The following is a 15,038-nucleotide window of genomic DNA, read 5'->3' on the forward strand; positions in this document are numbered from 1 at the left end:
CACCATGGAGTGTATCTGCATGTTTACATTTACTTGAAGACCTGCAGGACCTATTAAGGACACTGTGTTCTCCAGCCAGAACACAATATTGATTAAAGTAAAGGTTTTTTGTGTGTAAGCGTTCACTCTGTGTGTGTGTGTGTGTGTGTGTGTGTGTGAATAAGAGAGAGGGGTTTATATAGATCAGCTCAGTCTTATTTCTAAGCAAATGCGTTCTTGAAGAAGGCTGTACAACTAACCACGCTCATTTACTTCTAGGCTATTAAGTTAAGAAAGCTGCACAACTATTTTTTTTTTCCCCCACATATTATCAGCACGGAATAAACCATTTTAGAGCATACTGTAGGAGATTTACAATTTTAACTGGCATAGATTTTAGTATGCTCTCCTAAACCTTTACTCGCCATTTAACTAGAAACTAGAAACTAGAAAAAAGGAAGCAATACAACATACTATCTTTCTGTGTGTGCTTGTTCACAGAAACAATGTGGATGTGCAACTGGAAGCATCCTGAGGCAGTGTATAAACTGGTTAAACACACACACACACACACACACACACACAATACAGAAGACTGGCAGACAGACTGGGAGTGGGGGTAGTGCCTGGTCTTGCACCCCCCCCCCCAAAAAAAAAAACACACACACACTTGCCTGGCCAGGTCTCATTAGCACACACCTCTAACATCATTAAGACGTTTCCAGGAAAATTAATTTAAAGACAGATTAAAAATAAATTAAGAAAAATGTGTTGCAGAATGCCTTTGCACACTTCATAAATCACCCGGCAAAGCCAGGATCTGGCTCCCCATAATTAACTGCAGACTATTTATTTTATCCTGACGGTATAAATTAGAATTCAGACACACAGATTATATTAGGGGTGTCTGTCATGCGGAACTGCGGCGGGATGTGCGGAATATTTTAAGGATACAAAGAATAAAGGGGGAAAAAAAATACTTGAAACCAAGCAGCATCTAAAGAGATAAAGTGGAAGCAATGGAGGTTATATATTGCAGCACCATAGTGTGGTGATTGTTTAGGATGTAAGCTGAAAAAAACATCTAACATGATCAAGCTGGAAAAATGTATCATTTACATTATAAGAAGAATTGATTAGAGCAGGGACACACACGTTACTTTATTAACAACTGAAATGTATTTGGGGGCAAAAATTATGTTTGTATTTGCAGCCAACGTAATTTGTCACATGCATAGCTGCATATGTTATGTATTTACTGATGTCTGTTATAAATAATAAGCATGTTACTGTATACCTACTGTCTACAGTTTTGAGTGCAGTTATCTTTCCTGGACCTCTGTATAGGTCTGCAGTGATCTACATTTCCATTTAATGCTCCAGCATTAGTATTGAATTAAAAATAGTGTGACTTAACCATTTTTTCATTGCAATATGATGCATTTATCCCACAATGCATTACCTAAATACAGCTGTGTCCAAATAAGTTTGATTTAAATGGTTTTGTGAGTGGACCCTTTCCTGTCTTGGTATGGAAGCAATATATTCTCTGTGCCCGGTTCATGATGCCATAACCAAAGTACTCTTATAAGGCATTTTATTGAAACTGATTTAAAAATAAATAAACACATAGATAAATCATTGATGTACTGGAAAACATCTGCTATCTCAAATAGTAAATTTTGTATGTAGCTTCATTCTAGCATAGCCAACCTAAAAGTGAGGTTTACTAAACTTTTGCAGAAACTATGGCACTCATTTTCCATTAACAAAAATGGTACACAAAATACTAAGCTATAGAACAGGATCTGGTACCAGACTGGCTTTAGCAATCGATCTGTGGAAGATTTTAAGTACTGGAGCACATGAGCAATGGGAGGATTTCTGATTTAAGGAACTGTTTAACAAGCAATCTGTGCTCGTTAATTGTTTTCATGACAAAGTCCCAGGGGGAGGTTGGAAGGAACCAGGCTTTCTGTCACTCTGCCAAAAGGCTGCATTAAGAAAGTGACTCAGTTTATATTACATGCCAATGTCCTGAAACCACACAATGTGACTGGCTGCATAACATTCTCACAAGTCCCTAATGGTAGATTTGTACATTTTTCAGAGTTTATTTTTAGGTGAAGCTGCTTTATCCAGCCACAGCGCTGGACGTTTGAGGATAAACACGTGATTATTTGTTTCTATTCCTGTCCTGCTCTTGTTAGGACCCCACTTACTTGAGCCTCTCGCATTCTGTGTTGCACATTCAAAAAGAGTACCCAAAATCTGCAGCACAGCGAGCGAACAGGGACAGAGAACCATCAACTTACTGTCATCACCAGAAGCATAAAGTCATCTCCAAACACACCATTCACAGAGAGCCAACTACTTCCCCATCCAAAAAATATTGAGATATTTTCACCACGTTCATATGGACTACCATTACCAATTTCAAACACAGATAAAAGCCTGTTTTCTGGTGTATTTTTGTAATATAACAAGCTTGTAATGTTTTGATTCTCATGATCTATTCAATCTTAACAGTGGCAGGTGTAAAATCGATAGGACTATCAACAGAAATTAGCCATTGGCTAAACCATTGGACCTTAGGTTATAAATTGTATGTTGTCCTTTAAAAATAAATATGCACAAAACAATAAATAACACAGTAGCTATACAAGTGTAGTGTGAATCATTAAAATACATTATTTTGAGTAAATATATGGCTGTGTCATAGATATATATATACACACACACACTCATCATTAGCAATCCCTAATTTACTTTTTCCAATACTAATGTAACTAGAACTGTAAATTACTAGATTGAAATTCATCGATTTATCAGTGCTGTTTACTAAAGGGGGCAATTTTAAAGGCTGTGTTTATCTTGTTGCTGTTAATAAAATGTTGAGTAAAGTGTTCTCTAACCCTACTGGACACATTGAATCATTTCTGTGGTGAATGATCCCGGAAGCCAGAATCAGGGTCTATGTCTTTTGCAGGTTTATCGTACTAGAGTGTGTTTCATTACTTGTTTTATTTTCCCTTCACAAAATTTTCAGACAGCAGTACAGAGCTCTGATTAAAAAAAAGGTAAAACAGGGTCATTTGTTTAAAATAAGGCTGTACATCTAGGTTGATGGATCACCTTGGAAATTGCATAGAAATATACTGTTAAGGATCTGGAATGCAAAAGCCAGAAAAACTGAACACTTGTGCAGAGGCATGTATTTTCAAAAGCCATTACACCAGTGCGCATGGCAAGAAATAGATTTTCACAATATTCAAACGTTCAAATTAACCTGTTATTGTTGGATTCAATTACATATTTAAACAATGCAAAGCTGTACTACAGTACTGGCAAAGCCTCCACTGTACACAACCAAATCTAGTATAAAACTAAAGCAGCACTACATTTAGTTTGTTTCACCATTATTCAAGCACTAAACAATACAGTACAAACCTGAATGAAATGTATTGTCTATAAACCAACAACAACCAAAAGAAAGCCCATAATAGTATAAAGTGAGCAGTACCCCCTTCCACCATTAGGTGTCTCTCTTTCACTGCACATGCCTGCAGCTCCAGTAAATCCCCACAGCCCCCTCTCCCATCCCAATTCCCCAACTCCAGATAACATATACGCCATCTTTTGAAAATGGCAGCTTTTTGAAAATTCACCTTGATTATCAGACATTAAAAGTGACTTATCCAGCGCTGAGTGTCTGGAAGGGGGATGGCTGCAGACAGCTGAACAATGTGTGCTCGCTTGGTATTAACGCCTCATCAGGATGCGCAGGGAAGGAAGGGGAGGAAGCCCTTTGTTCTCTCCCACATCCAATTATTTTTAACGCGTGGCTCTTTTCACAACAACAAGAAGGAATTTAATTTTAATGCCCTCAAAAAACAGCTATTTTTAAAAAGAATTTAAACACACACACACACATATCCACATGCAGAACAAAAAATGAAGGAGGGTTACAATTTTACTAATAAACACACACTTGAACACACACATATGCATGTATTACATGCAATTAAATAATAGAGCTTCCAGTTGATTTGGTCAGAGTAACAATTTGTCAATGTCATATGGTAAGAACCATATAAAATTAACCTCACAACTTCAATTTTCTGGTTGGGGCAACATTTCTGAAATAACAATTGTCCGTTCAGAAAATATGGAATTTTTAATTAATATTTAATATAATAAATATATTTTAATAATATGTACCATACTTAATTCACACAGTGACATGACCACATTTCTGAACTAATTGCAAAGATATATGTGCACTGATGAAGGTACTAACAAGAAGATTTGTACACTTGACATATTATTTAGATCCATTTTGAAACTAAAACATGTGCCATTGGGGGTACTTGAGGACCAAAACTGAAAACCACTGCTATAGTTTATATTGAGTTTTTAGTTACCGGTATGTTTAAAAGAGAGACACTGACAACACACTTTTTTTTTTTTAAGAATAAAACAGTCACACCTATAGTGAATATTATCCTTCTTTGTGTCCAGTGAAATGGATGGTGGTAGTTATTAATAATAGAGCCTAGAAAACATGAAAAGGGTGGGTTGCCATTTTATACCTCAGTCCCACCATAAAATGATTTAGTGATGAAAATCTACATTTTTCTATTTTACCCTAAACCAAGCTAGAGCATGGGGAGTTGCTTTTTCTTTCAAACCCGGTGGTATGATGGGGGCACGCTTTATTAAGGGTTTATTAAGGGCTGTGCTCACTCTGCTACAGCGCAGGGCGAGTAGGCAGACACACAGTGAATTAAATTCAGGTCTTGGTGGAGCCCGCTGACTGCCGCAAGTGACTCCCTCTTCTGCACAGCGAAATGCACCGTGCACCAATTCTCCAGGGACACCAAAATTAAAGCTCAGCCACCTGCGTGTTTATGGTTTTTATTCTATTTTATATATTCGTTGAAATGTGTTATTAGCAATCATTCTACTTAGAAGTGTGTGTGTGTGTGAGAGAGAGAGAGAGAGAGAGAGAGAGAGTGCAAGCGTTAGCATGTAACAATGTATTCTTGCGAGTGCTGGGATGTATGTGTGGTTTTGTGTGAGAGATTTAGGATTTCTTGTGTGTGACAAGATATTGGAAAATTATTATTTAAGAACGATATTAGCAATCATTCAATGTAGGAGTGTGTAAACAATTAAATAGGTCCTCAAAATGAACACCATTTTTGCACATAGACTTCATTGAGTGATATAGTTGGACAAGCACAGGGCCTGTTTGAAAATACCTAAAGGAGGTGCTGGGGAAGTTATTCCAACCATGTTGTAGAAGAAGTTTATTTGAATTCAATGATCATAAAAAGGTCCCAAATTTGATGGGTGCTTGAGGTTCCACTTAACAGAGTGCAGTGAGGGTGCAATGAGGCAGCAGTGTTTCAAAGGGAGCCCGCAGCCCGCTCTTACCTCCTTGGTGGCGGCACTCAGTTTGATTCTCAGGCTGTCTAGCTCCGCTTGCAGCAAGGCCTGGCCTTCTTCCGCCTGCCAAAAGAGGGTGAGTAAGTTAGTGAGAGAGTAAGACAGTATGAGAGATAGAGAGAACGAGAGGTTTGAAACTGTGGACAGGGAGAAGAAGAAAGAGAGACTGAGAGTAAGAGTGAGAGATAAACTATAAATAATTCAACTGTGTAACTTGAGTCATTTTTAAGATGGCTGACTTTTATTTTAATGATCTATATTCCCATGTTTATGTTTACCGATGGGCTCAGCCAGGACAGTAACCAAGGTTTTTTTTTTTTTCTTACCTCTGTTATACATGACTGAATCAATTAGTTACCAGGAAGAAGCTGTTTTAGTTATAAAGTGTTGTCTTTAAAAAATATATAATAATCTGCATAGCTGCACTAATGTGACCATGTTGCTAGTACTGACAGGAAGGTGAGAAGATGGATTTTAAACCCTTTGGTTTTGATTACTGTAATGTCTAGGAAGTCAGGTACATTTTCTGGTTTTGCCGAATGAAGGAAGCAGCCTTGCTCTCGCTCTCTCTTCTCTCCTGCTCTGCACTCTGATCATGTCGCAGAGGGGTGCATGTAATCTGTGGCTGAGCCAGCACTATTTGGATTAAATACTGGAGACAGGATATATGCGTCATTAAATCAGAGAGCGGAGCGAGAGAGAGAGAGAGAGAGAGAGAGAGAGAGAGAGAGAGAGAGAGAGAGAGGTCAAGCAGCGTGTCAAATAATAATAAAAAAAACCTGCTCCATCGCCAAGCAGGTAAATATTTTTGAATTGATATCACGTTAAAATAAAATAAAAAAATGGCAACATAATATTGTTGATTAGAATGCAGATATTTAGTTAAATAATACCAGCATGAGGCTGATAAATGTATTACAATTACTTGCACCATTTTTTTTGCAGGAAAACAGATTCAATTTGTACACCGCTGTACGGTATATGTTATTTGATCATCGCTAGTGAAAATCTCTCCCTCTGATTGGCTGTCTGCTATACGTTTCAAATCTATTGAGGATACCTTGACGTGACAGAGTACAGCGAGACACAAGTGAACCAACAAATAAAACAAAAACACTAAATACAGTCCTGAGTCCGCCCAGAATCTGATGGCAGTGTTGTATCGAAGAACAGAAATGCCCACACTAGGTTACAAATTAAACAGTTACTATAATCAAATAGTAATATTCCACGTGTGCATGTACAAACCAGCGACTTGAAAATGGCTGTTGTGGATTAAAGGAATCAACCAGCCAATCCTCAATTTGCCAGTAAAGTACATGTACGCGTACATTATTACTTAAGTCAGTGTATGAATGTGAGAGTGTGGGTAGAGAAGCCCTTTATGATATCAGAGACAGTGTTAGGGCAGTATGTGCTGTAAATCAGAGGGCTGGACAGTGTTAGCCCTGGTAGACACCCATGTCCCCTACCCTCTGGCTGTTGTCCTGGGCTCGGTCCCGTAGGGCCCGCACTGTGTCTTGGCACTGCCTCAGCTGGACACGAGTCTCCGAGAGTTGGCTCTCTAACTCCTGGCACCGCTGGTCAGCCTGCCCAGTCAGCACTCCTCCTCTCTCACCCACCTCCTGGTTCAGAGAGCACACTCTTGCAGACAGCCTCTCAACCTGTAGGGAAGTCAAAAGCCAAAGCTTAACTAAAAGGGCTGATTGCAGTGGAATCCAGTAGAACATATTACATTTTTCAAAGAGATAAAATTCAAATTGTTAACAAAATATGCATTGCATGTATGTCCCGTTTTGATTCATGATTTATATAAAGCTCTTTCAGTATGTAGAGTTGACCCTGTAGCCTATGGTATAAGACAATACCATCTTCACTGTGTGGGAGACAACAGAATCTTTCACAAAAGTGGTAATGAGAAGACATTTTGACACCAGTAGTATAAAGGGACAACTGCACTTATTAACTCACATTCCCCAACTTATATTATATCTCAAAACTACTCATAGCTCTGTGGCGAGCCAGCCTTTTATTCAGTAGGGCGGCGACTGAGAGGAAATATCCCCATTATATTAAATGAGAGCCAGTTACATTCTGCGTCATGCTGAGAGGACAGAGCTTCAGCCAGTTTCACGACAAGCAATCCATCTTTATTTGGCCAGGATGAGAACCCTTGAGATATGGAATAGGAACTGGTATGAAAGTTCCATTAATATAGCACATTGATATCGACATACATATAGTACATACAAAGAGAGGATCCCAGAGCATTCACAAACCCTGTAAAACTGAAATCAATGAGTTACTACTGAACTGTAGTCAGTGGAACCCACATGCACACCACTGAACAGCCTTCATTTCTTGATTCTCTTTTTTTCTAGGGTGGAGATAGAAAGTGGAATATCAGCAACTGAATAAGAGCTTTGCACAGAGTTGATCTGCCATTGTGTGCAATTAGCAGACAATGCAATGTGGAAGAAAACCCCATTCTGAGCAGAGACAAAGATTACCGATGTCTGTATAATGAAATTAGTAATTCGCCATGACCTACATCCACAGCATCACCTAACAAATGTTCATACACAGTTTAATATTAAAACATGTGTTTAGGTTTTACATGCAGACAAGTACAGTAAGTATATTGTGAGATTTGGCCTTATGGTAAAACGTCCTTTGGGCAAATTACGGAATTCCTATACCAAATTTCATTAAAAATGTAATGGTGACATATGAATACACATATGGGTGCCTCAACTTATAAGATGGACAAAGAAACATTAGAGTTTCACAGGAGAAGCATGTGCCTAATTAAAAGCATTGTCACACACACACACACACACACACACACACACACACACACACACACACACACACACACACACACACACACACACACACACACACACACACACACACACACACACACACACACACACACACACACACACACACACACACACACACACACACACACACACACACACACACACACACACACACACACACACACACACACACACACACACACAAGTAGAGGAGTGTGCAGTGTGGAGTAGTGGTTAGGGCTGTGGACCCTTGACCGGAGGGTCGTGGGTTCAATCCCAGGTGGGGGTCACTGCAGCTGTACCCTTGAGCAAGGTACTTTACCTAGATTGCTCCAGTAAAAACCCAACTATATAAATGGGTAATTGTATGTAAAAAATAACGTGTAAAAAAAATTTAATTGTATGTAAAAATAATGTGATACCTTGTAACAATTGTAAGTCGCCCTGGATAAGGGCGTCTGCTAAGAAATAAATAATAATAATAATAATAATAATAATAATAATAATAATAATAATAATAATAATAATAAATGACTGGGATCCTTGTCCAGCATGCTGCTTGTCCTCCATGCCTACCTCAGCAGTCAGCTCCAGCTTGCACTTCCGCAGAGCCTCATTCTCCCCTTCCCCACGAGCAAGCTGATCTTTCACCTCTGTCAACTACGAGAGACGCAATCAGACACTGGCATAAGATTTTAAGTCCGTGCAAACATACATTTTATCAAGATGTGAAAACAATTTGTACATGGTGTTTTTCTTCTTTCAGTGTTAATAACAAAGACTTTAAAACACAGGTATCATAAACAACATTCTCACAAGCCTCTTACTGTACTGTTGTTCACCAGACTTTTTTCAGGTGAAGTCACAACACAAGGTAGTTCACTTCCAGTACAACAGGTAATACAGCCCCTCCAAACCTTGCAGCCCACTAGAAACCTTAAGGTGGTCAAGGTAGGATCCTATTTCACGTAACACAGGAAGTTACAGCTTTACGAATAAATGGGGCTTCACCAAGTGAAAATAAAGTCTGGAAAACAAGCAGATCAACGGCAAAACAATTAGGGACTTTCCAGAATGTGGTTATGCTTATGAGAGATAAGACAAGCTTTGGTTATTACCTCTTTAAAGGAGTAATAGCAGGTTATGTGAGATGCAAGTCCAAAACACACCGTGGTACGTGTGATACAGAACCACAACCAGGGGAGATAATGAAACAACAAGCTATTCAAGGATTTAATCGCATGCTGCAGAAGGAAACTGCAGCTCTTTCTGATTAAAGACAATCTGACAGCTTAATCCCCCATGGGTTATAAACATGCTCCCTTCCTGTCTTCCCTCCCTCCCTCAGATTTCAGCACGATAAATAGCCAGCAACTTTTCCAGCAAATAAAATTACTCACATTAATTTCGGAGAGAGCACAGATCTCATCCCTGCCCATCAGGAAAGAATGGGGAGAGGGGAGCATGTACCCATCCATCACAGGCAGGGAACTTTACAAACCAGTATCTCCTTGCCTGTGGTGGGGGAGTGTGCAACCTGACAGCCTGCCTGTTTAACTGCCTGGGGACTCTCTCCAGATTCATGGTTATGGCACAAGACACAATTATCTGCTTGTTTGCCTCTGTCTTCCTGTCTTTCAGTACAAGTAAGTCCACTCAAAACAGAAGACCAGTAAACTACAGCTATGGCCAAAAGTTCTGCATCTTTTCAAATTTTGCTTCATAAAGTCGAATGAAACCCGCTGAATAATGTTACGTTAACATATTTAATTACATACCGCTTTGTAGTTTTCCATGTACTTAACAAAAAAACTGATAAAAATTGAAAAATGTGACATTTCAAAATCTAACATTAAATACTGTACTACTATTATGGCTTCTGGTAGACGTTTGCAATATAATTGTGTTGTTTCTTAGATTACAGGATTAAAACAGTGCTTTTGTTATGATAAACTTGTTGATTTCCAAGTCAATCTGCCATGCCAAAACACTTGTGTTTTATTTACTGGACTATTTTTTATGTAGTCTTCCATTCTGTGTTACACTAAGGAAACTATGTAAGATCAGGTAAGCTCCTGCTATCTGAAACACAAAAAGAGAATGAGGAAGAAAGAAACAGAGCTGCAGCACGATGAATGGACTTCATCACAGGCAAAGTGGAAATCAATTTTAAATTATCAAATCAAAAAGGAACTTGAGAAAATGTTGTTTTGCATAGCGGATTTATTAGAAAATAGGTTTTAACTTTGAACCCATTTTATCAGGGATGCAACTGCAGTAGTAGTTGGTTTATATCTGGAATGAGTAACAGTATGTGTCTTTATCATTTCAAAGTTCCACTGCCAAGGGTAATGAGTCGGTCAGGCAGACATCTTGAGAAGGGTTGGAGAAGGGCTCGTGTACCAGAAGATATTTAGAATGTAGTTTGAGCATGGATTTAAGGCCAAGCAATATGTGGAAAATGCCCTCTTGCACCTAACTGCATGAAAAGTAACCTAGGAGGAGTTGTGTGTTTCACTGGCTCTAGAGTGCAAAAAAGATGCAGATGATACATACACAAAAATGTTACCAAATGAAAGATGGTTCTATATATTTATATATTTATATATATATATATATATATATATATATATATATATATATATATATATATATATATATATATGTATATATATATATATATATATATATATATATATATATATATATATATATATATATATATATATATATATAGTGAAGTTGGCTCTTTGAGCAAAAGCTTCTATATAATGATGATACTACTACCTAGTACACATAATAATAATAATAATAATAATAATAATAATAATAATAATAATAATAATACTGTTTAGTGCACCATTACATTTTAAGCTTCTCAGAGGAAACATATAATGCAGCTCTTAAGGCAAGTTAAGATACAAAAAACTGATTATATACAAATAGACAGTAAACATAAACAGTGGTAGTGTATTTGGCATTTTTAATGTATGTTGGTATGTTACTTGATAACCTAAACTGCCAATTAGTTTTCTTCTTCATACTTAATACTCACTAGTCTGTACCAATTATTTAATTTCCTCTTAGTAATGTATCCATTAGTATCATATATCAATTAGCTTTTTGTCAATTGGAACTCTTAAAAAAAAGAGACAGCTTTATCACACAACACCTATCCTAGAAACAACATTTCAAATTTATAGACACACAGTTAAAACAGACCCACATATAGTCACAGACAGACCTATATCCCAAGAGCAGACAGTAAGTAAGTGAGTGAGTAGGCCCTGGAAGCCTGGGCTCGGCAGTGAGTGCTGTACCTGGCTGCGCAGCTCCTCGCACTGCTGATCTGTTGTCTGTAGGTCCCGGTTTAGCTGCTGGATCCGGCCCTGTCTGTGCTGGAGTTCAGCCTGGCTCTCCTGTAGCTCTGTCTGAAGCCGAGAGATACTTTGCTCTTGGACATCCAGCTATCGAACCACAAAACACAGCCGAGCGCAGGGAAAAAGAAAAATCAATCAACTAACAAGAGCCACGTTTACCTCCACAGAAGCTGCCGAGAGGTAACACCCTCCATACACCCCACCAGCCCCTAGATTAGCCTCCAACCTTGCAGTCAGGAAACGCTAACACCCCTTTTACATTCTCCAACTAAACACAACACCTCAACCTAAACTAGAGAACACTGTTAAAATGTCACAGCCGGAAAAAAAAGAAAAATCAAACTGCTTAATAAGTGACGTTCACATCCATAGCCTAATAAAATACCGTACAGACAGGGCAGGCAGAACCTCTACTAAATCAGCCAAAGATCTACCACCGTCTAACAACAATCTAAGCCACAGCCACAGTTCCTGGACCTACAGACAAAGATAAGAACAATATTATTATTTCAATGAAATTATCAAGAGCCTTTTACTTCCGCAACCTAATAAACCAGCAAAGGGTAAACCCAAAGCTGCCCAACTGGCTCTGGATCTCAGGCTACATACACCCCACCTAACCCTATAGACACCAAACTAAGAAACCACAAAACGTAGCAATAAAATGTTTTTGACTAATAAGAGAAATGTACCTACTAAAACATATCCCCCCAGAGTCAAACCCCAAACTGCAGGTTAACCCTCTGGATCTACAATCCCCACTACGTACCCCCTTGAGTTCAAACGCAAAACAATCCTGCAAAACAAGAGAGAAAGAGGGGTGGGGGCAAGATGGAGGCCAAAGAAGGGATTCCATACCGTACATGGTCCAACAACAAATCAACTGAAAAACAAATCTGCAAATCCATAAATAATCCGGACCCATCTGAACGCTTCCTTCCTCCACCATTGATTCTGTTCCAATAACAGCCGCAACAATAAGAATCCTAACCTGACACCCACTTATTATTTCTAAAAAGATGATGACAAAAATAAAGCCAATTAATGTGGGCTGTTACTTGCAAAATAAATAAAATAAATCCTCCTTCTTTCTACAGAGTGCCCTCTTCTGTATACGATCCGCATGATAACCCTGCTCTTTCTCTCTCTCCCCTTCTCTCTGTCTATTCTCCCCTCCTAAACTGATCAATACTTCATTTAAATCATGACATTAGCACACCACAATTGAAAAGAAAGAAAGAAAAAATGAACCAGTAACAAATGCCGCTGTTTTATGAAAGCTAAAATAAAAAAATAAATAAAAAAGCCGAAAGAAAAATAAAAGAAATACTCCAAAACCCACAAACATTTAAAAGTATTAGGACTGCTTTTTTTTCTTTATTTAGCTCGCTCCCTCTAGCCCTAAACTGATCAATACTTAATTTTAATCATGGTATTAGCGCACTGTAAAATTAAAAAAAGAAAGAAAGAAAGCGAAACGGGCTGTATTATTGGAGATACAAAGGTAACGATTAAAAAATAAAGACCCCTCCCACCCAATGTTTTGTTTTTAAATTATCACGTAATAGTTTTCTTAACCTAGCATATTGATTGTTAACCATGTACATATACACTTAGTGCTAACAATGCACGTACACTATACGTCTGGAGCTAAAATATGGATATATGCACATGACACACATTTATAATAATAAAAAAAAACAAAACACATTATATTTTTTAAAGGTTATTATGACAGCAGACATAGGGAAATATGTGTAAACGCGCAGTAGGTAGTCGAATGGTTTTGAATTGTTTTTTTTTTTTTTTTACATTACCTCAGCAGACAAGGTATCCCGGGCCTGGTGAGACAGAAGCACATCTTTCCGAAGGTTCTGGATGGCAGCGTCCCGGCGTGCCATCTGCAACGTGTAGTTATTTACATCCCAACACAGAGAAGACCGATGAATGAGGGGAAAGAAAGAAAATAGAGAGAATGAGAGAGAAAATAGCAACCACTTCCACAGCCTCCGCTGGCAATGTCAGCCAATGAGCAATTAGCAAGACAAGACTAAAGTTATTGATCTGGTTTTTAAAGCTAACTAGCCTGGATGAAGCTTTGTGCCTGCTGCTGTGTTATTGGGGGGAGGGGGGGGTGGTCTTACTAGGCATTCTCCCTAGACCCCAAGCGCTCAATAGGGAACTGGTCATTACCATTCAGTCTTGCATTGATCTCCCTGCAAAACAGCATAGGCCCTGATCGAATCAAACACACACACACATGATGGTGGGAAACAAGACACTCTTTTTCTAGCAGTTTGAGCTTAAACAGAACAAGCACTACTTACATGCATTTAACATTCAGAGTACCTGATATACCTCAAACTGCTATTAAATGTGAGTCTTTCACCATATTCAGAAACAACACTTGAGTGCTAGTGCTCACTTAAGTGTACCAAGATAGTTTTAGAAAACACACTTAAGTGAGATGTCTGAATAAGGCTTGTTTTCATCCGCCAATCAAGATATTACAATAAAAGTGTAATAAAACATTTTACTATTTGAGAATGACTCAAGTAAGGGTACATTTGAAACAAAAAGAAAAAGTAAACTTAAAACCATTTTACAAATATATTACAGTACCAGTATGTCTAGTGTTTGAAATTGTTTTAAAGAAAAATAATTTAATTTTTAGGTCTTAGATATACTTTATACTTAAACTTTGATATAAGCACTCTGGTTTCTGCAGCAGTATAGAAGAGTCATTGTTCTGTGTATCAGTGAGTGTGTGCTGGTCAGTGTGTACCTCACTTTTCAGAAGCTCTGTCCCTCTGGAAGAAGAACCCTGGAGTTCCTGGACACTGAATGCCTGACCATCACTCACCTATAAGGGAAAAAAAGAAAAACATTTCAATGTTCTTAATTTAATTTTGTCTTCATGTTAAGTCTCCACTAAAACATTTACAGACAGACCAAAAAACCGTTCTAAGACCAAAATGATCACTAGCCACTAGGTAGAAATGTCTGACAGTCCCCAAGCTCTAACTTCTAGGCCACACTGCCTCCCATCCCAGTCCCACATCTCTAACCAGTAGACTCCTCTCAGTCCCTGGAAAGTCTCTACTCGGCCACTAAATCTTAATACATTACACAATCAGAAAGAACAATTAATATTGTGAAATTGTGGTGTGGACTTTCTATTGAAAAAGACCAAACAAATACCCTGTAAGGTGCGACAGCTCTGGCCTGTTTGTTCCCCCTCAAGTTGTCACACCACAGTTCAGCCCCAACTCATCTCCCTCCCTACCTCCTCTCACTCCATCACCTCCTCTGCCTCCCCTTCTATCTGTCTCACCTATTCAATAGGTGAATTCATATATTGCACTGATTTAAGCCACCAGATCTATTGAAGCAGCTCTTTCTG

The 15,038-nt window shown here is 38.4% G+C and overlaps 1 protein-coding gene across 1 annotated transcript in view; it reads right to left on the reverse strand.

The window, feature by feature from the left end:
• The window catches only part of LOC117425858 (myosin-11), a 129,027-nt gene that overhangs the window by 40,647 nt on the left and 73,342 nt on the right, over positions 1–15,038 (reverse strand). The window contains exons 10-15 of the mRNA XM_058993719.1: positions 14,421–14,498; positions 13,453–13,536; positions 11,576–11,722; positions 8,832–8,915; positions 6,903–7,094; positions 5,419–5,493 (exon numbers count right to left, since the gene is read on the reverse strand). Of these exons, the coding sequence (XP_058849702.1) occupies positions 5,419–5,493; positions 6,903–7,094; positions 8,832–8,915; positions 11,576–11,722; positions 13,453–13,536; positions 14,421–14,498 (660 nt within the window). The remainder of the gene's footprint in view (positions 1–5,418; positions 5,494–6,902; positions 7,095–8,831; positions 8,916–11,575; positions 11,723–13,452; positions 13,537–14,420; positions 14,499–15,038) is intronic.

This window comes from Acipenser ruthenus, chromosome 20, assembly GCF_902713425.1.
Source record: "Acipenser ruthenus chromosome 20, fAciRut3.2 maternal haplotype, whole genome shotgun sequence".
Classification (NCBI taxonomy): Eukaryota; Metazoa; Chordata; class Actinopteri; order Acipenseriformes; family Acipenseridae; genus Acipenser; species Acipenser ruthenus.